The sequence below is a fragment of the Nycticebus coucang genome, chromosome 10 (genome assembly GCF_027406575.1).
Source record: "Nycticebus coucang isolate mNycCou1 chromosome 10, mNycCou1.pri, whole genome shotgun sequence".
Classification (NCBI taxonomy): domain Eukaryota; kingdom Metazoa; phylum Chordata; class Mammalia; order Primates; family Lorisidae; genus Nycticebus; species Nycticebus coucang.
The window spans coordinates 100869269-100886747 of record NC_069789.1 but is presented as its reverse complement, the minus strand read 5'-3'; the positions used below and the strand labels follow the sequence as shown (position 1 = coordinate 100886747).

The window sequence follows — 17479 nt, the reverse complement described above, 5'->3', positions numbered from 1 at the left end:
AATACATTTCAAAGCCTTACCACTTATAGTGCCTCATAAGACCTGCACACCCCACGAAGCAGGCAGAAAGGGGATATTTGCACATGCCCACACTCTGGGAAAGATGAAACAACTGTGGTTTAGGAAAGTGCAGTGACTCCTATGAGTCACATCACAAATCAGTGACAGAGATTAGAACCCCTGGCCCTGCCCCCTTCTTCAGATGGGTTTCTTTTCCCTCTAGCTGCCTCCTTCCAGATCAGTGACCTCTCCCAAAACAAGAGATGGTGAAAGTGGGCCTGACTTAAACAACACCTGCCCTACGACCCCCTGCTGGAGGTGGTAAGCTGCCTGCCTCAATGGCCTTCTGAAACCCCAGGAAACTTATTCCCAAACACATCAGCGCCCGTATTTTCCCAGACCAAGGAGCTTCTTAGGAAAGAGCCAGCATGCCAGCTTTGCTTTTCTTTTCTTTTTTTTTTTTTCCATTCCGATGAAAGGGTGAAGAGGAGAGCTCTGAGTTGTCCAGGAGGAGGGACTTTGACTAAAAATAGCTATGGCGTGTGGATCAGGCCCTAGTGGTACCCAGGACTGAGGAAGGGAGGGGGATGCTCTGGAGCTGTCGCCAGACTGGTTGCCTTGGAAACGAGAGAGGAGCAGGGGAGCCTGGGAAGTGGGGATGACACAGATAGCAAGTCCTAGGCAGAGCTGCCGCTACATATAGGAGAAACAGCAGTGTCTACGGCTCCCACCCTCCAAGGGGGCCCGTGGGGGGCGGTGTCAGGAGCATGGACACCACCCCCCAGGGGTCTCTGCTGCCGACTACTCTCCTCTCCACGTGCTGTGAGTTGAGTTGTGGGGGACTTGGGGTTTGGGCCCCTATTTCCAAGGCAAGTGGGGGTTTGGGAGGATCTGGTTCCTGAGGGAGTTTTTTCACCAGATCTCTGTCTGAAAGATAAGCCCCCTTGCTGCCCAGCACTCTGTAGGGGGAGGAGACAGGGGTCCAGAAAAACGTGGTACTGGGAACTTCTGGAAAGGGGTCATAGCATGCACAAGCAATGAGGAGTAGTAGGTTGGAAGAACAGGAATTCTTGGAGGGAAGTCCTTGATCTTGAGATACAACATTTTCACACCTTTCCTTCGCCATGAGAAAAATGCAGGCCCCACCTCAGGAAGACAGGAGATGGGAAAATCATAAGGTTTACCTAGCTCCCTGGCAAGAGGGAAAGTGAGAGATTTGGGGGGTGATCAGATATTGGGGTTCCTTCCATCCCTGGGCAGAGATTTGTCTAAGCAGACAGACTGGGGGCTTAGACCACCTAAGACCCTGAGAGAACATCTGGAAGCCCACCTGGAGCTAAAGCTAGGGTGCATGAGACCCAGATACTTTCCTGCATGACCTGGGGTCTCTGAGCCAGTTAAAGCTTAGAGATTACTTCTCAGGACATCCTGAGCTGCAGGGATGGAAAAGGGGGAGAGGTAGACCCTAATCTGTCATTGTCATGGGGTTCCTGGAGCCCATGTCCCCTGACTCCATGGAAAATAAATATGGGGGTTCCCATAAGCTCTAAGCCATTTCTTTTTGGTTTATTCTCCTGCTCTCTATCCCAGTACACATGCCCCACTCCAAAGGTCTAGTTGCAGAGCACCTCACTCCATAACCTAAAATTCTGGAGTGCTGGGTTTAGAGGGTTTAGAGTTACATATCCAGGCAGTTTCTCCCCAGGACCAGGTCAGACCATCTGTGTGATCCTTATGTCACACTCCTCCATCCCCCACCCCACCCCCTCACTACCATCCCAGGTTTCCTTGGGGTGGGAGAAGAGAATGATTCCCAGAAAGAGAAAGGAAGGTTGAAGAGTCTTAAGTCCTTATTCTAGGGACCCTGGGTGCCTAAGGATGCGTCCTGGACCCCTCCCTAGGCAGACTGAAGCTAAAAGAGCACCTCAGGGAGAATTTAAAGCAAAATCAGGTACACTTTGCTTGGAATGTGGGCTTTGGGGCATATGGCAGGTGGGGGCGGGCTGATGTTAGGATAGTCAATGGAGGTGGGAGGCTGGGGGGAAATAAATGTGGGTGCTTAGTGCTTATTCGACCTGATCTCTGTCTCTCAGGAAGAATAGGATACTAGAGACAAACAACCCTAACTCTTAGTGACCTTCCTTCACCCCTGCCATATGTGTTGATCTTGTATCATCTGGGTCCCCTCCAACTTTTCAGGCTGTCTCCTTTGGGGAAACGTCCAGGGAAAATCAGGTTGACACAAGAGCAGTAATGATTCTGGTTAGACCACAGGGAGGATTTCCAGGGGAGATTTCATGACGTCTAGCCCTTGCTTCCCACAGTTCCCCATCTTTCTCCTTGTAAGCTTGTTGAAGGGAGGAAGAAGTGGGAGAGTGTAGAGTGAGGTCCAGGGACAGGAAAATGGGAAAGAATTTCTGTGAGTCAATCATGGGGTAAACTTCAAAAGGGCCTGGTTAGACCTGCAGGTTGCAATGCAGTCAACAGTCACAGGTGGGAGGGACGGAGAGGAGGTGCGATGCACTGACACCTAGGGAAAGGAGGGCGGAAGTCCCTAGGGTAGGGAGGGGTCCACATAGCAGAAGAGGATTAACTGCCTGCTCTAAAGAACCCCCAGCCTGTGGCTCAAAGGGGTAGGGCACCGGCCCCATATGCCGGAGGTGGCGGGTTCAAACCCATCCCTGGCCAAAAACTGCAAAAAAAAAAAAAAAAAAAAGAACCCCCAGTCAAACGATTTCATGAAACTACCTCCCAGCCTGGGTCTTCTGCCCCAGCGTGCCTGTGAGTAGCCACACACCCCAGCTAGAGTTGGTGGCACCAAGATCTCTGATAGCTTCTCCACCTGGAAATAATCGCTGAACTTGCATAGTGCTATCCAGTTATCGCTTATATTATCCCATTTGATCCTCACAAGTTCTTGAGCGCGGGGGGAGCAGCTAGAGCTGTGTGCACTGTTCCCATTCTACTGATGCAAACATTGAGGCTCAGAGACACAAAGGGACTAGCCGGGGGTCACCCAGCATCCAGCGCAGCTCCATTGATTGAGTAAACCTTTATTAAGCCCCTGCAGGACCGCTAGCGCCACCGAGGAGCCCCGCGAGGGGAGACGGGCTGCGGCCGCCGGGGCCCCCGGTGCTCTGCGGGTGTCCCCAGCGCTCGCAGTGACGCCGCGGCCGCCATGGCGCAGGAGAACGCCGCCTTCTCGCCGGGGCCCGAGGAGCCGCCGCGCCGCCGCGGCCGCCAGCGCTACGTGGAGAAGGACGGCCGCTGCAACGTGCAGCACGGCAACGTGCGCGAGACCTACCGTTACCTGACCGACCTGTTCACCACGCTGGTGGACCTGCAGTGGCGCCTCAGCCTGCTCTTCTTCGTGCTGGCCTACGCGCTCACCTGGCTCTTCTTCGGCGCCATCTGGTGGCTGATCGCCTACGGCCGCGGCGACCTGGAGCACCTGGAGGACACCGCGTGGACGCCGTGCGTCAACAACCTCAACGGCTTCGTGGCCGCCTTCCTCTTCTCCATCGAGACAGAGACCACCATCGGCTACGGGCACCGCGTCATCACCGACCAGTGCCCCGAGGGCATCGTGCTGCTGCTGCTGCAGGCCATTCTGGGCTCCATGGTGAACGCCTTCATGGTGGGCTGCATGTTCGTCAAGATCTCGCAGCCCAACAAGCGCGCCGCCACCCTCGTCTTCTCCTCGCACGCGGTGGTGTCGCTGCGCGACGGGCGCCTCTGCCTCATGTTTCGCGTGGGCGACCTGCGCTCATCGCACATCGTCGAGGCCTCCATCCGCGCCAAGCTCATCCGCTCTCGCCAGACGCTCGAGGGCGAGTTCATCCCGCTGCACCAGACCGACCTCAGCGTGGGCTTCGACACTGGCGACGACCGCCTCTTCCTCGTCTCGCCGCTGGTCATCAGCCACGAGATCGACGCCGCCAGCCCCTTCTGGGAAGCGTCGCGCCGCGCCCTCGAGAGAGACGACTTCGAGATCGTCGTCATCCTGGAGGGCATGGTGGAAGCCACGGGTGCGGGCGGGCCTGAAGAGGGGAGCGGGATTGGCGCGGGGTGGGCAGAGCTGAGGAAGGCGGGAGCAAGAAGAGGGGCGGAGGAAGGGAGTGCGGATAGAGAGGCTGGTGGAGGATGAGGGATGAGGTGAGATAGGGGGACCTGGTGGGAACTGGGGATGTGGGGGTGGACGGAGAGAGAACTCAGAGGAATTCCCCTAAAGGGGCTTGGGCTGAGAGGTGTGTGCCACTTGGAATAGGGAGAGTGCTGTGATAGCTGTGTCTGTGCATAGTTCCAAAGCACTTCACACCTCTGAGTTCTTTTAATCCTAACGAGAATCCTCTGCAGGTAATTTTTTGTCATTGTGTTCATTTTTCAGAGATGAGAGTTCCCCTAACGAAAGTTTAAAGATATTGTCCACTGTCATAAGCCAACAAAAAGACATGCCCGGATTGGACAGAGGCGGTCTGCCTTCAGGGTTTAGTGAAGTAGGAAGAAGGGGTTGGATCAGGACTTTTCTCAATGTGCAGAGATCCAGGCCCCTGGAATTTGATGCTGAAGGTTTTCCATGGCCTGAGTTATTCCTAGGCTGAACCTCAAAGAGAGGTTAATACCTGGTCTCACTTCTGCCTCAGTTTCCCCATTCATCAAAAGAACCTCAAATATCTACTGATAAGGGAAATAGATGATACTACCATGTCTACCCCCTTCCCAAAAATAAACTGGCAAATCTCCTGGGTTGTCAGTACCTCCAACTCAGACACAATGAAGGGAGGGGTTGGGAACAGGTAGGAACCGCAAATGAGGGTTCTTGGGACTTGAGATCTAGAAATTGGGAGATGAAACTGCAGGTGAAGAACCAGAGGCCCACGAGGGGGCGCTGCAGTACTCTGCTGTTTTCTCCAGCAAGCTGGTGCCTTGGGGTCCCTTCCCAGACCCTTCACGCTGGGCCTATGCTTCACACTCCCACTCCAACTGCCCCCTGATGTTCCCCATTCCTCCTTCACCCCAATTGGCTTGGCCCTGGCTATTTCCCCTTGCCCCACATACTGCATTCCTTTTCATTCCTCTCTCCAGCTCTCACTCCTTTTTTGCCAGTGTCTCAGGCCAGCCCCTTCCTTTCAGGGAAGTTCCTGCCTGACCTTCTTTTCCCTTTGTACCCCCCAGCCCCTTATTCTTCTCAGCCCCTCCATCCCTGTGTCCCTTATGCCTTTTCCTCTCTCCCTCTGGATACTTCCTATTCCAGCCTTCACTGACAAATACCAATGTCCCCAAGATATCTCAGGGCCAGCCTTTCCATGTTGAGAGACAGTCTCTGGTTAACAAATGTTTTCCTTCTTGTTCTAAGATGGACATGGGTTGGGGGAGAGACCTGGGGTGGGAGGAGAATGACCTGTCCTGGGCGTGCATAGACCCAACAGGGAAAATATGACACAGGCCCAGGTCAAGGAGGACCGGGGAGGATGAGGTGCAGAAGATAGAGATGGAAGCATGTCTGGTTTTTCTAGAGAGATAAAGCTGGAAACGATGGTAATATTTTGGGTGAGAGATTCAGGATTCAAAATGCTTTTGAAAAGCAAGAATAATGAGCCAAAACCTAACCAGATGACATTTAAAAGGAATAAATATAAAATTCTACATTTAGGCTTTTAAAAAATCACTTATGTAAGCACAGCATGGAAGAGCTCTGGTGAAAAAAGAACTGGGGATTTTAGTTGGCCACAAGCTTGATGTCGTCGCAATGTGATGCAGCCTCCAAAGATGTTTATGTAATGTAATCTAGGGCCCTGTTAGTTACAATACCATGGCCAGAAGAGATGATGAGCCCTCTCTAATGCAGAGATCAGCCCATAACGGGGGAATTTATCACACTCAAAGTACTTAAAGGGTCCCTCCTTGGCCATTCTGATTTGCAATCAAGAAGGCAAAGTTTTGGGAAACAAAGTCAATGAGGAATAGTTGAGGGAGCCAGGAATGTTCAGTTAAGAAGAGAAGACCTGGGCGGCACCTGTGGCTCAAGGAGTAGGGCGCCGGTCCCATATGCCGGAGGTGGTGAGTTCAAACCCAGCCCTGGCCAAAAACCAAAAAAAAAAGAAGAGAAGATCTGAGGTTCCTGTTTTTAGATACTCAAAGGTGTGTGGACTGGAAGAGGAATAAAACCCAGGAGGCAAATTTTAGCTCTGCATAAAGACAAACCCAACTATTACAGCCATCACACACAGGAATGGGCTCCTTATGAGGTGACGAGCTTGCAATCCTGGGAGGTAATCAAGTATAAGCTAGATGCCCATTGTTGGGAATGATCCAGTGGGGAGCCTTGTATGGAAGGGGAAGTTGAACTAGATGATTTCTAAGGTTAGTTTCAAGGTTTGGTGTCTCCGGTTGGCATCAGCAAATGAGAGTGGTGGGAAAGTGGGGCTGGAGAGTAAGAGGAGTTGTGGAACAGAAAAGAGGTAAGGGAGTTAATAAGCACAGGAGTTGGGGAGCAGATGAGCTGGACAAGAGGGAGGTAGGGGGGGAACGGTGCTGGGAATAAGCAAAAGAGAGGTGGGAGAGGGAAGCCTGGGGCTGGGATCCCCCTGACCATGCCCCTCCCTGCAGGAATGACATGCCAAGCTCGGAGCTCCTACCTGGTGGACGAGGTGCTGTGGGGCCACCGCTTCACATCGGTGCTGACCCTGGAGGATGGCTTCTATGAGGTGGACTATGCCAGCTTCCATGAGACCTTTGAGGTGCCCACGCCCTCGTGCAGTGCCCGGGAACTGGCAGAAGCTGCAGCCCGCCTCGATGCCCATCTCTACTGGTCTATCCCCAGCCGGCTGGATGAGAAGGTGGAGGAGGAGGGGGCAGGGGAGGGGGCTGGAGGGGAAGCTGGGGCTGACAAGGAACAGAATGGCTGCCTGCCACCCCCAGAGAGTGAGTCCAAGGTGTGACCAGTTTCCTCCAGACCCCTGTGACAGACCAGGGGCCAGACACAGGTATGTGGGAGCTGGATATCAGAGGTGGAGGAGGAGGAAGCAGGTGAGGTCCCTGGAAATGTGCTGAAATTGGAGAGGCCCCTGCAGAATTTCAAGTCTAGGATCCACTATGGAAAGGAGCGGTCCTGATTTCAGGAAAATGGAGGGTGGGGATGGGTGAACACACAAGCCTGTCTGTGTTTGACCTTCACCTCTGTTCACGGGTGGATGGATGGACAGAAGGATGAACTTATGGAGGTTGGGTAGAAAGGTGGTGGCAAGTAAAGACAGCTGATGGGACAGGTAAATGGACCAAAGGACATTTGGTGCACTGAGGGCTGCTGCTGACACAGAACACCTTGGTGCACGTCTTAGGAGGCACCTTTTCCTCCAGAGAGACGCAGCCTCAAACCAGGGTACATAATTCCAGGAATAGAGTGTGGGATGGATTGCTGTCCCCAGTCACCTCTTCAGCCAGCATCCCTGGGCATGGCACACCTGTCTAAATAGACACAGTAGCCCAAGTTGAACCAGAAGAGACAGAGCCGGCAGATGGCACAGATAAGGAGGTGCCCTCCCAATTCCACCCCTGCCACTGTGACAGTGTGGTGGGCTGCAGGGGGCTTCAGCAAGGTGCGAATGGCCTTAGTCCATGGGTGGGCAGGCACAGGGAAGCAGGCCGTGAGGAGAGATACTGCAGCTGGGAAAGGAGACCAGGGTGGCTATTTTCTAACAGTGGAAGGAGACATTACAGGAACTACTGCAGAGGCAGGAAGATTGAGAGGTTTTTGAGGAGGAAAAAGGGCCAGGAGAGAGACCTAGACAGTGAGTTCACCAAGGCTAAGACACAGGGGGCTCCTGGGAAAGCAGAGTTTGTCCTCGGGCCACAGTAGGGAAGAGTCATTCAAATCTTTGCGTGCCACAGGGGGTGGACATTCAAGGACCTGGTTCCTATCCTGGGAATATAGGGCACATGGGAAAACAGAGGGATCCCCTGGGAGATGTGGTTCAAACTGAAAACCTGAGCACGTTTGGAGGGTAATCAGAAAGCTGGAACCTGGGTAAGGCTGCGGGGGGACGATATAAGCGGCAGTGAGAAGACCTCCACCCAGAGGGCTTGTTAAAACACCTGACTTAACTCTTAGGGCTTCTGCCTCAATAGGTCTGGAGTGCAGACCAAAAATGTGCACTTCTAACAAGTTCCCAGGTCATTTTGCCTGCTGCCAGCCTGGGGACCACACTGAGAACCACTGCTCTGAGCAAAGACTTGGCAGCCAAAGGAGATGTGGCAGGCAAGCCGGGAGAGCTGGGGAGAAGCTGAGGAACCTCTGGGACAGAGAATCTAAGGGTGCATATCAGAGTATCGTGTGTGGGAAAGGGGACCTGAAACCCAGCCTAAAGAGTTGAACTTCGGGCCCAGGAACTCAACTTTTGGTGCAAAAGGGACAGTGACAGCAGAGGTGGTGATTGGGAAAATGAGTGGGCCAGATGGACAGGAGGAAGCAGAGAGAACTTAAAGGGGTTTCTGCAAGGTAATGGGGATCTGGGGCAGGAAGGGCTCTGGGGCAAAGGGTAGAATCCCTATAGGGGTGAGAGGCAGGATTGAATGTGGAGGAGACAGAAACAAGCAAGAAGCCCAAACTTCAAGGTGTGTGGGACCAGCTGTCTGCCCAGCTGGCATGGGGTCCCTGGAGACACATATTTCTATGCCAGTGCCAACCCTTTCCTGCTCTCATCTAAGTCACCTGCAGTAGCCCCTGTATGGTGAGGAGAGACAGTGGCAATTTGGGAGGGGCAGAAGGCCAAGGGGACCCAAGATGGGTCTCCTGGAGGAAGTGCAGGCCAGGCAAGCACGCCCTCAGACCAGGGCGCCAGGTCCCAAGCAGTACTACCCCAGCAAGGACCTCCTCCCTAGGTCCTGGCCACATCCCACTCCTGTCCTTTAATAAAAGTCTGAGCCCCTTGGGGGAAGCTCCCTGGTCTGCGGCATTCCAGGCTGGGCAGCAGGGGTCTGGTGGGGCACCGTGTCTCCACTCCAGGGCACCACGTCTCCTGGAAGCAGGAAAAGGGGTCATGGAGGGAGCCCATCCCAGCTTGGCTCCACTCAGAGAGGACTCACACCCCAGTTCCTTTCCTTCAGGCTAGGCATGGATGTCAAGAACCACCTGGGTCACCCTTAGTGAAAGATGAGGTCCTTAAACCTGGCATTGGCTGGTCCCCAAGAACAGATGTTGGGGTGCAGAATGGAGACTCATTTGGGTTTAACTGAATGAAACAGGCACAGTCTGGACAATAGGGGTGGGCTGAGTGGCATCTGCACACACTCACATGGAAGTTAATCCACTGTAATGGGACAGGCAGAGAAAATGAGGTTGGAGTGGGCCCCTCCTTCCCTTGGAAGTCAGAGACACTGACGCATGTCTCTTCACCACTGTCACCACTCAGGGCGCCATTGTACAGTGCAAAGTCAGGAGACCTGTGTTCTAGTCCTGACACAGACTGTTGCTAATTAGCTCTATGACTCTGGGCAAGTCAAATCACTCTCTGGGCCTGTTTCCTCATCTGTAAAAATGACACTTAGCAAACTAATAATGCTCAATAAATGTTTAAATAACTGAATGAAACAGGTAGACTGGATACCTTTTAAGGTGCAATGCAGTTAAGGATTTCAGGATCAGAGAATCCTTAGGCAAAGAAATTCAGGGAGCCCCTAGGGTGCTGAAGTGGGAGGAAGAAGCCGTGGGCGTGTACACAGGTGCAGCACTCTGGGGACCCACAGGCCCTGCCCTGACTGACGTAGTCCGCGCCACCTAGGCTCCAGGTGACTGTGTTCTGGGGCTTCTGTCCTTCTGTTGTCAGATGGAATAATTAAGGTCATAAGGGAAAAGACTGAGGCCCCAGGCCCTGGTGGGAAGCATCAGATCCAGAGATCCTGACTAGGAGAATGAGACGGAGTAGGATGGAGTCTGGGGAGCTCAGAAAGGGCCCTATCCCTGGAAGCACCTTCCCTATAACATAGGAGAGGGATGGGGATCTGGTGCCAAGCTCAGCTGGAACCCACCCTCCCTTTCTCTGTCCCCCTCCTCAAATAGAAATCCTGTCCAGAGTTAGGTCAGCACTGACAGTTCAAGCAGCAGATGGAACCCAGGTGTTGCCTCCTGGGCTGGGTGGCATGCGCTATGAAGGCCAGATGGTGTTTATGGTGGGAAGAAAGGTCTGGGTTGTCCAGAATAGGTAGTCAACCCCCAACAGCCTCCCAGCCACATAACCCCAACCTTTTGCAGTCTCCTGACATGGGAAGATATGGCCAAGCCTGGATTTTATAAAACAAGTTTATTCACATTTTAGAAAAACTAATTCCAGGGCAGGGAATGACCTCCTGTAGTATGGGTATGAGATCAAGACCAAAGACCAAAGGGAGGGGTGTGGAAGGGAAGGAGTGGGAAATGGGGGCCATGCCTCCCACTTCTGGGTGGTCAGGGGGCAAATAAATTAAAGGAAATTGGACAGAGGGAGAGGGTAACCGGGCAACCTGAGGAGGGCTGGAGCCAGGCTGCAGACAGTCGACACCTGCAGGAAATGGAGAGAGAGTGGTGCAGGCTCAGGGCAGAGCCTTGCCTGGGGCTCCCTCTGGGCCTCACCTGCCAGCAGGACCCCTGCGGAGCTGAGCTGGCTGCCCTTCCTCTGGCTGGGCCCAGAGGGAGCAGCTCAGCTCAAGGCTTGGGGGTAGAAAACCCGAGGAAGGCAAGGTTGGAGGGTTCTTTTCCCTCACCTGGGGAGCGAGGATCACCGTTTTCGCAGTCTCTTCATGAAGCAGCAGGTGATGGTGCCAAGGACGGTGGCGCCAGTGACTACAGCCACCGCTGTACCCACCAGCAGGGGCACGAATAGGGTGTCCAGGGCTGGGTGAGAGATGATGGCTGTGTTGGGTGGATGCCACTGTCCTTCACTCTGTCACACTTTGCAGCATTTTCCCTATCAAGTCCTCTGGACCCACCCCATTCACACACCCCTCCCTGCCCACTGTGTGCCCCTCAGCATCCACCATGGAGGACCCATGCAGGCAGGTGGAATGCTGGCTTTTCAAGACTTTTCATGTGACAAGAAGGGGAAAATTGAGAGGATGGCAGCAGGAGGGTCAGACTATGGGAAAGGAAGAGTAAGGGTGGGGGGCTGGGAAGAAGGGGGACACTCACCGTGTGTGTAGGGGTAGACCGTGACAGGCCCTGAGCGGGCACTGCCTGCCTGGTACCAGCTGTAGTCAGCATGCTGTACCCAGGCGCTGGGGGCACAGTGGTACACGCCTTCATCCTCAGGCCCCAAGCTGTGTAGTCTCAGACGATGGCTTCGGGGCCCCACCAGTTCCACACTGACAGGGCCTCCTCCGGGCCGGTCCCCCAGCTCTGCTACACCATCCTGGCCCACGCCACCCACCAGCTGGGCAGGGGCTGAGCTCAGCTCCCCATTCTCAGGTCGCTCCACCCACCAGCTGGCAGCCAGCCGCAGCCCAGGGGGGCCGCCCCGCACAGAGATGTTGCACAGCAGGGAGGCGGTCTCTCCCCTGTACACGGTGCCTCCTGCAAGCCACGCCACAGCCTCCAGCACCACACCTGCAGAACACAAGACATGGGTCAGAGGGTGCAGAGTAGGGGGGTGTGAGGTCAGGGCTGCTACCCAAGCAACACCCAGGAAACTCAGGGTGTCTCCCATAGTCTCAGTAGGAGAGAAGTGTGAGGCTGACATGCGGAGGCTACTGATGCAGGAGAGGGGCACGGAAAGAGGACAGTGGCTCCACCAGCCCCAACCTCCACTCACCTTCCTCCCGCACATGCACAGGGAGTGGGCGGGAGCGAGCACTGGCTGCTTCACGAAGCCGCGTCCCAGACCCTCGAACATAGGCTTTGGCAAGACAGCGGTAGGTGCCCGCATCACCAGGCCTGGCAGCTTCCAGCCGTAGCCTGTAGGTTCTAGACGCCACCTTCTCCATGGCAATGTGCCGGCCCTCATAGCCAGGACCCAGGCTGCCCACACCCTCTGTGTCCAGCTGGGCCACCAGGCGGCCAGGCCCAGGTGCCCCTGCCGGTGCCATCTCCCAACCCACGGAGTATGCAGCATGACGGCCTGGTGGGGGCAATGCCCCTGACACATTGCACAGCAGTTCCAGGGGCTCCCCTGGGCCAATCCGACGTTCCCCAGGCCCCACCGCCACTGCCAGCTGGCTGGCTGAAACAGGAGTGGGGAAGAGGTGTCATGGAGGCAGGTGAGGACCCAGAAGCACCTGACTCCCCCTCTTGCTATTCCTTCCTTGAAAGCAGCAACCTCAAGGCCTCCTGACCATCCCCCCCCACACCTCACCCAGGGGCCTGAATCTCATCCTTCAGCCACAGCCCTCCAATCTCTACACCCACTTTCTGAGCAAAGAAAACCCATCAAGAGAGGTAGAGAGAAAACAGTGCTAACAGGGCTGCTCACTGTGTAGAAAACAAGGTCCCTGGATTCAAAGCATGGCCATCTCTTGCCCCCAGGGGCCATGGTGCCCCCCAAGATACCATCCCTCCCAGCTCCCACAGTGGGATATGTGGTACTCACACAGTGTCTGAACGTCCACTTGGGCCAGGACAGCCCTTTTCTCTGCGATCTGGGCCCAGCTACCATCTGGATCCTGAATCCACTCGGTGGCAGTGCAATGGTAAGTGCCTGAGTCCCCTGCCTGCGCACCCCCCACCACCATTCGGTACCTATCAGGCCCCTCCTTGCCCAGCCGCAGCTCCCCTGCAGCCAGCCGCTCTGCATAGGGAGCTCCTGCCTCCACCGCCAAGTCAGACTGGAGTCCCACCACTTCCTGCAGAGTCGCTCGCCCCACTGGCGCCTCAGGCACAGCCCGCCCAAAGGACACTGCCAGGTGTGTGTGTTTCTGTGTGCTCGTCCGTGCCAGGCAGCCCAGTGCCAGCTCCTGCCCCTCGTGCACTGTCAGGCGTGGGGGAGAGGTTGGGGCCTGGCGGCCTCGGGGCCCAGGTGGGGCCGCAGACACCTGCAGCACATCTGGAAGAACTGGAGAGGATGGCTGCAGTGAGGGAGGGCAGGGAGCCGGCAGCCTTTGTCACTGCTTCCTGCGTACAATCTATGTCCCTAAACAGACTGCATGTTGTATTAGTTCTTCCGTAACTCAGTGGTGCCAAGCATAGAGCTGGGCACACCACAAGCACTCAATAAATACTTGTTGAATTTCATAAAACAAGTTCATTGCTCACTCACCCTTATGTTTGAGACTGACCCCTCTCTGAAATATTCATAAAAGTAGCTCTATCTTCCTTTTCAGAAGACAAAGAAACTGAAGAGAAGGAGAATGTTCCCTGGTCTAATTCCCACCCCACCTCTGCCCTCTCCTCCAGGTGTGGGTCCTGCACTCTCCAGGAGGAAAGTCTCTTCAACCCACCCCCGTCAGGAATGGGGAGGGGACTGGACACCTTAGACCCGCTTCCCCTTTTCCCAGGGGGTACCGTGATATGGTAAGAACACAGGACCAGAGTGAGGAGATCTGGGTTTGAATCTCACACCTGCTACTGATCTGTTGGGTGACTTTGTACAAGTCATTTAACCTCTTTGGCCCTCAAGTGCTTCAACTGCAAAACCTGAAGGGTAATTAAAGCGGTCCCTCCCAGCCCTGACTTTGTATCTTGAGAGTAGATGTGGCCCCAGCCCCAGCCTCAGCCCAGTACCTCTCAGCTCCACCTTGCCACTGTAGCTGCCCAGGTAGCGGGCATCAGTAGAGGGCGTGTAGCACTCGTACACGCCTGCGTCCTGCGCCTGCAGGCGGGCGATCTTCAGCACCACAGCATCGCCCTGTACGCGCTGCAACTGCAGCTCACCAGCTGCTACTCGGGGCCCAAAGACAGCATAGGAGAACTGGGAGTCCCTGGTACTGATGATGCCCAGTGCTGCCTCAGGGGCCTCAGGCCTGTACAGGAACCACTCAAAGTCCTGCTGGACAGGGCCCTCGTAGCCACTCACGTTGCAGGAGATGGAGACAGCTGTGCCAGCCACACGGTACAGGGGCCCCTCAGGGACCAGCACCTCCCGAGCCCAGCCCCCGACTCCTGTAGAGGAAGACAGAAGGAATGGAGAGACCTGGGTCCCCATTCTATGCACTTGGTGCCCACCAGCACTATTCCTGACCCCTGCCTATGAAAGGAAAGATAGCTTGGGAAAGTTGGTGCACAGCTGGGCCCCTGGTATGAGAACAGGGAAGGGATGTTGGGTCTGTAGACCCCTGGGGCTCAAGGAAGTCAGATAGGCCTAGGTTTGCCCAGAACCCAGCTGTCTCAGACTGCTGGGAGCCAAGAGGAGTCCTTTGACTCCTGCTCTAACCGAGCCTTGGTTCCTGCTGCGCCTCAATCCACCCGCACCTCTTCACCCGCCTGGTCAAGGGAGCCTGCTGCTGAGGGGATTCTGAGACTACATGCCCCCCTCCTTTACTTGAGGGAAGCTGACAAAATCTTGCTCAGCAGGGCTGCTTGTGGCTCAGCTGTGTCACCTGGGCCAGGACAATGAAGCCAGTGGCCTGAGCTGGATGGGGCATAGACCCAGTCAGTCCTCAGCACACAATGCCCTCCTCCCTGCAGCTGTTCCATGAGCTCACTATTTCTCCCATCCCACAGGGCTTCAAGGCAGCTGGGGCTTCTGGCCAGAGATCCAGGCTCTGCCCTGGCCTGGGGACAGAAGATCCCCTCCCCCAGTGCCTGCCAACCTTCTGGGCTAGCCCAGCTGACACACCACACTCCCCAAATCCCTAAGAAGCCTTCATTTGCATGTGCAGTGTATTGATTTACATATAGCTTCCTTTCCTTGGGGAGGCACTGAACCCCCAGCCACCCCTTCTCATCTCTACTTACAGAGGCCAAACCACTCTGCCTCACCCTACCCCAGCAGATGCCCCTGGCATCCATTCTTCTGCAGACTCCCCCCCCCCCCATTTTACAGATGAAAAAGGTAAGGCAGGGGAAGTACAATGCCTCGGTCAAGATCCTGTTGTCCCTGGATGACTCCTATAAACCCCCTGCAGAGGGAACAAAACCAAGGAGGAAGACAGGGAAACTCCAAGGCGAGGCCTGAAGGTACTGACCTCACCAATCAGAGCATCACTGCCAGGCCTCCCAGGGGATATCCCTGGCCTGTAGACGCTAGAGGAAATACCCAGGAGTTTGTGGTCAAACCCTGCCCTCTAGATCCTCTAGAACAGTGCATCTGCACTACCTATCCCCAACCCCCAGCTGGGCTCTTAGCCCCTTCCTTCCTCCTCTGGCTGAGTCACGGGGAAAACTCATGGTCTGTTGTTGGTTGGGGCACAGACTAGGAATCAGGAGGTCAGCTTGCAGCCCCATTCCCACCCCCAGCTCTAGGGCCCCAGCCCAAGCCCTCCTCTCCTGGGCCTCAGTTTCCACACTGGAGAACTAAGAGCTCCCACCTCTGACAGGGAACCAGTGTGTGACTCAGGAGGGCCTTGCCCCAGGCACGTTTCCTAATCTGTGTGGAGGTGGAGATGGCCAATCTGACACCTTCTCTGGCTGCCTCAGGACAGATTCTGCTCAGAAAGGACGGCTCCCACCTTCCTGGCTCCACAACTGCTGATGCTGGAGATCCCCATGGGAAAGTCACCCCCACAGCCTTAGGAAATCAGCTGCCACTCAAGCTCTCTCTCTCTAGCCAGGGCACTTCCTCTGTTGTTAGCCACAGAAGAGAAGGGAGAGCAGAGGTCTGCTTTGGAGTCAGATCTGAATGTGCTCCCTGGGGCAAGTGACTTGTTTTCCCCATCTGTGAAATGAATGCAGTGGTTGCTCAGATCTCAGCAGCCTCCTCTTCCAACCCTGTGAACTGCATTTCCCTACCTCCCCTGGGCACCTCCCTGCTCCATGGTGCCCACTGGGGAAAACAGGCCAAATACTAGGCAACCAGCCCCACTGTTCCACCCTTTCTGTATCTCCTCCAGCCTCCTGCCCAGGGCTCCAAGGAGAGGACTCATTCTAGCCCCATGGGGCCCAGGGGCCTGCAGCAAGGGGGGACTGCTTGGTGCCACTATGGAGCTTTGGTCTAGAACCAGGAGGCTGGAGCTGTCAGCCTCTGCCCTGACTACAGCAGCTCTGAAGTCACCACCAATATCCTCAACCCCCAACCCCCACACTGCACTCTCATTTTGACGGCTTCAGTCTCCCCAACACATGCACAGGCAATTTCACTGTGTTCATGCCACCCGCTTCCCAGAGACCACCTCCTACAGGGAGCCCTCCAGTTCAGGTGAAAAACAATTTCACTGTCACTATCCGAAACACCCAGAGAAGGTTGGCGCGAACACCTCCTCATGAACACCCACCATGACAGACACAGGGTGCTTGGAGATGCCAGGATCAATCTTCATGGAACCTGGTTTCTCCTGAACCAAGGAAGCTGAGACTAAGGGGGTGTGACACCTGGTGGGGGGGTGTAGGCCCAAGTGCATTGGGGAGAGAGGAAAAAGGGCAAAAAGGGACCCAGCACAGGGTGGAGATACAGTGAGAGGGAACTGCCCCCAACCTCAGACGATGAGGAGGGCAATTAGGGGGGACTCACTTCAAAGACTGTGGGCAGAACTCTCCCCTGGGCCTCCAGCCAACTCTGGGTCAATTATGAAGCCAGGCAGGCACAGCCCACGCAGGGCGGGCACCCAAGGCCAGTCTTGGAGCCGAGTATGGGACAGAAAGGAGTCAAAGCATTTGGCAGAGCAAACCCAGGACTCGGGTATGTTGGCTGAGAAGCGAGGCCTGTCCCCAGAGGCCCGGTAGTGAGTGGGACAGCCCCTCAGTGGGTCCTAGCCCATGGCCTGAAGCTGGTAGCCCTCCCGCTGTTGACTGGTTCAGCGGGTGGCCACAAGGGGCAGCTGGGCGCCGAGCCTGGGGAGGCTAGAGACACCACTGACGAAGAAGGGGTTGTGAGGAGCTCCAAAATCCCGAGGAGGCCGGGCAGGTCTGGGTGCAGGGTGGCAGGCACCTGCCCGGCGGGGCCGGGAACCGGGACTAGAGCCAGGCTTACCAAGCACTAGCAGCAGCAGCAGTGACGGCGGCAGCGGCGTGGGCCCAAGGGCGCGCATCCTGCGCGGGCGGCTCTGGGAAAGCTCCGGGGGTCGGCGCCGGTTCTGGGGGGCCGGGACCGCAGGGGGCGCATGCCCAGGTGGGGGGCAGAAAGCGGGGCAGCGAGGCGTGGGTGCGCCGAGCGGAGCTGAGCGGGGAGCTGCCAAGTCCCCTCCCTCCTCTCCTTTCTCCTCCCCTCCTCCCTTAGCTGTCTCTCCCGCCCTCAGCAGCTTCGGGGATCATACCCGCCCCGGTCCCCGCCCCGCCACGCCCCGGTTCCCGCCCCACCAGACTCCATCCCGGGTTCTGCACTGGACCAGGCCCCGCCCCCAGAACTGGCCCCGCCCCCGCCCCCGGCCCCCGAGGGCTGGTGACGCCTCGGCGCATCCTAATCCCCACCCACCCTGGCACAGA

At 56.0% G+C, this 17479-nt stretch overlaps 2 protein-coding genes across 2 annotated transcripts; one reads left to right on the top strand and one right to left on the bottom strand.

The window, feature by feature from the left end:
• Nucleotides 1-676: 676 nt before the first annotated feature.
• Nucleotides 677-10145, top strand: KCNJ9 (potassium inwardly rectifying channel subfamily J member 9). Its single transcript, XM_053607158.1, has 3 exons — nt 677-822; nt 3062-4028; nt 6610-10145. The coding sequence occupies exons 2-3, from the start codon at nt 3179-3181 to the stop codon at nt 6939-6941; spliced, it is 1182 nt and encodes a 393-aa protein (XP_053463133.1). The 5' UTR covers nt 677-822; nt 3062-3178; the 3' UTR covers nt 6942-10145.
• A 169-nt stretch (nt 10146-10314) lies between these two features.
• On the bottom strand, nt 10315-17275 carry IGSF8 (immunoglobulin superfamily member 8). Its single transcript, XM_053607157.1, has 7 exons — nt 17028-17275; nt 13685-14062; nt 12555-13016; nt 11781-12188; nt 11162-11575; nt 10738-10867; nt 10315-10535 (listed from the first exon to the last, which is right to left on the bottom strand). Exons 1-6 carry the CDS (start codon nt 17083-17085, stop codon nt 10752-10754), a joined length of 1836 nt encoding a protein of 611 aa, XP_053463132.1. The 5' UTR covers nt 17086-17275; the 3' UTR covers nt 10315-10535; nt 10738-10751.
• Between the last annotated feature and the right edge of the window lie 204 nt (nt 17276-17479).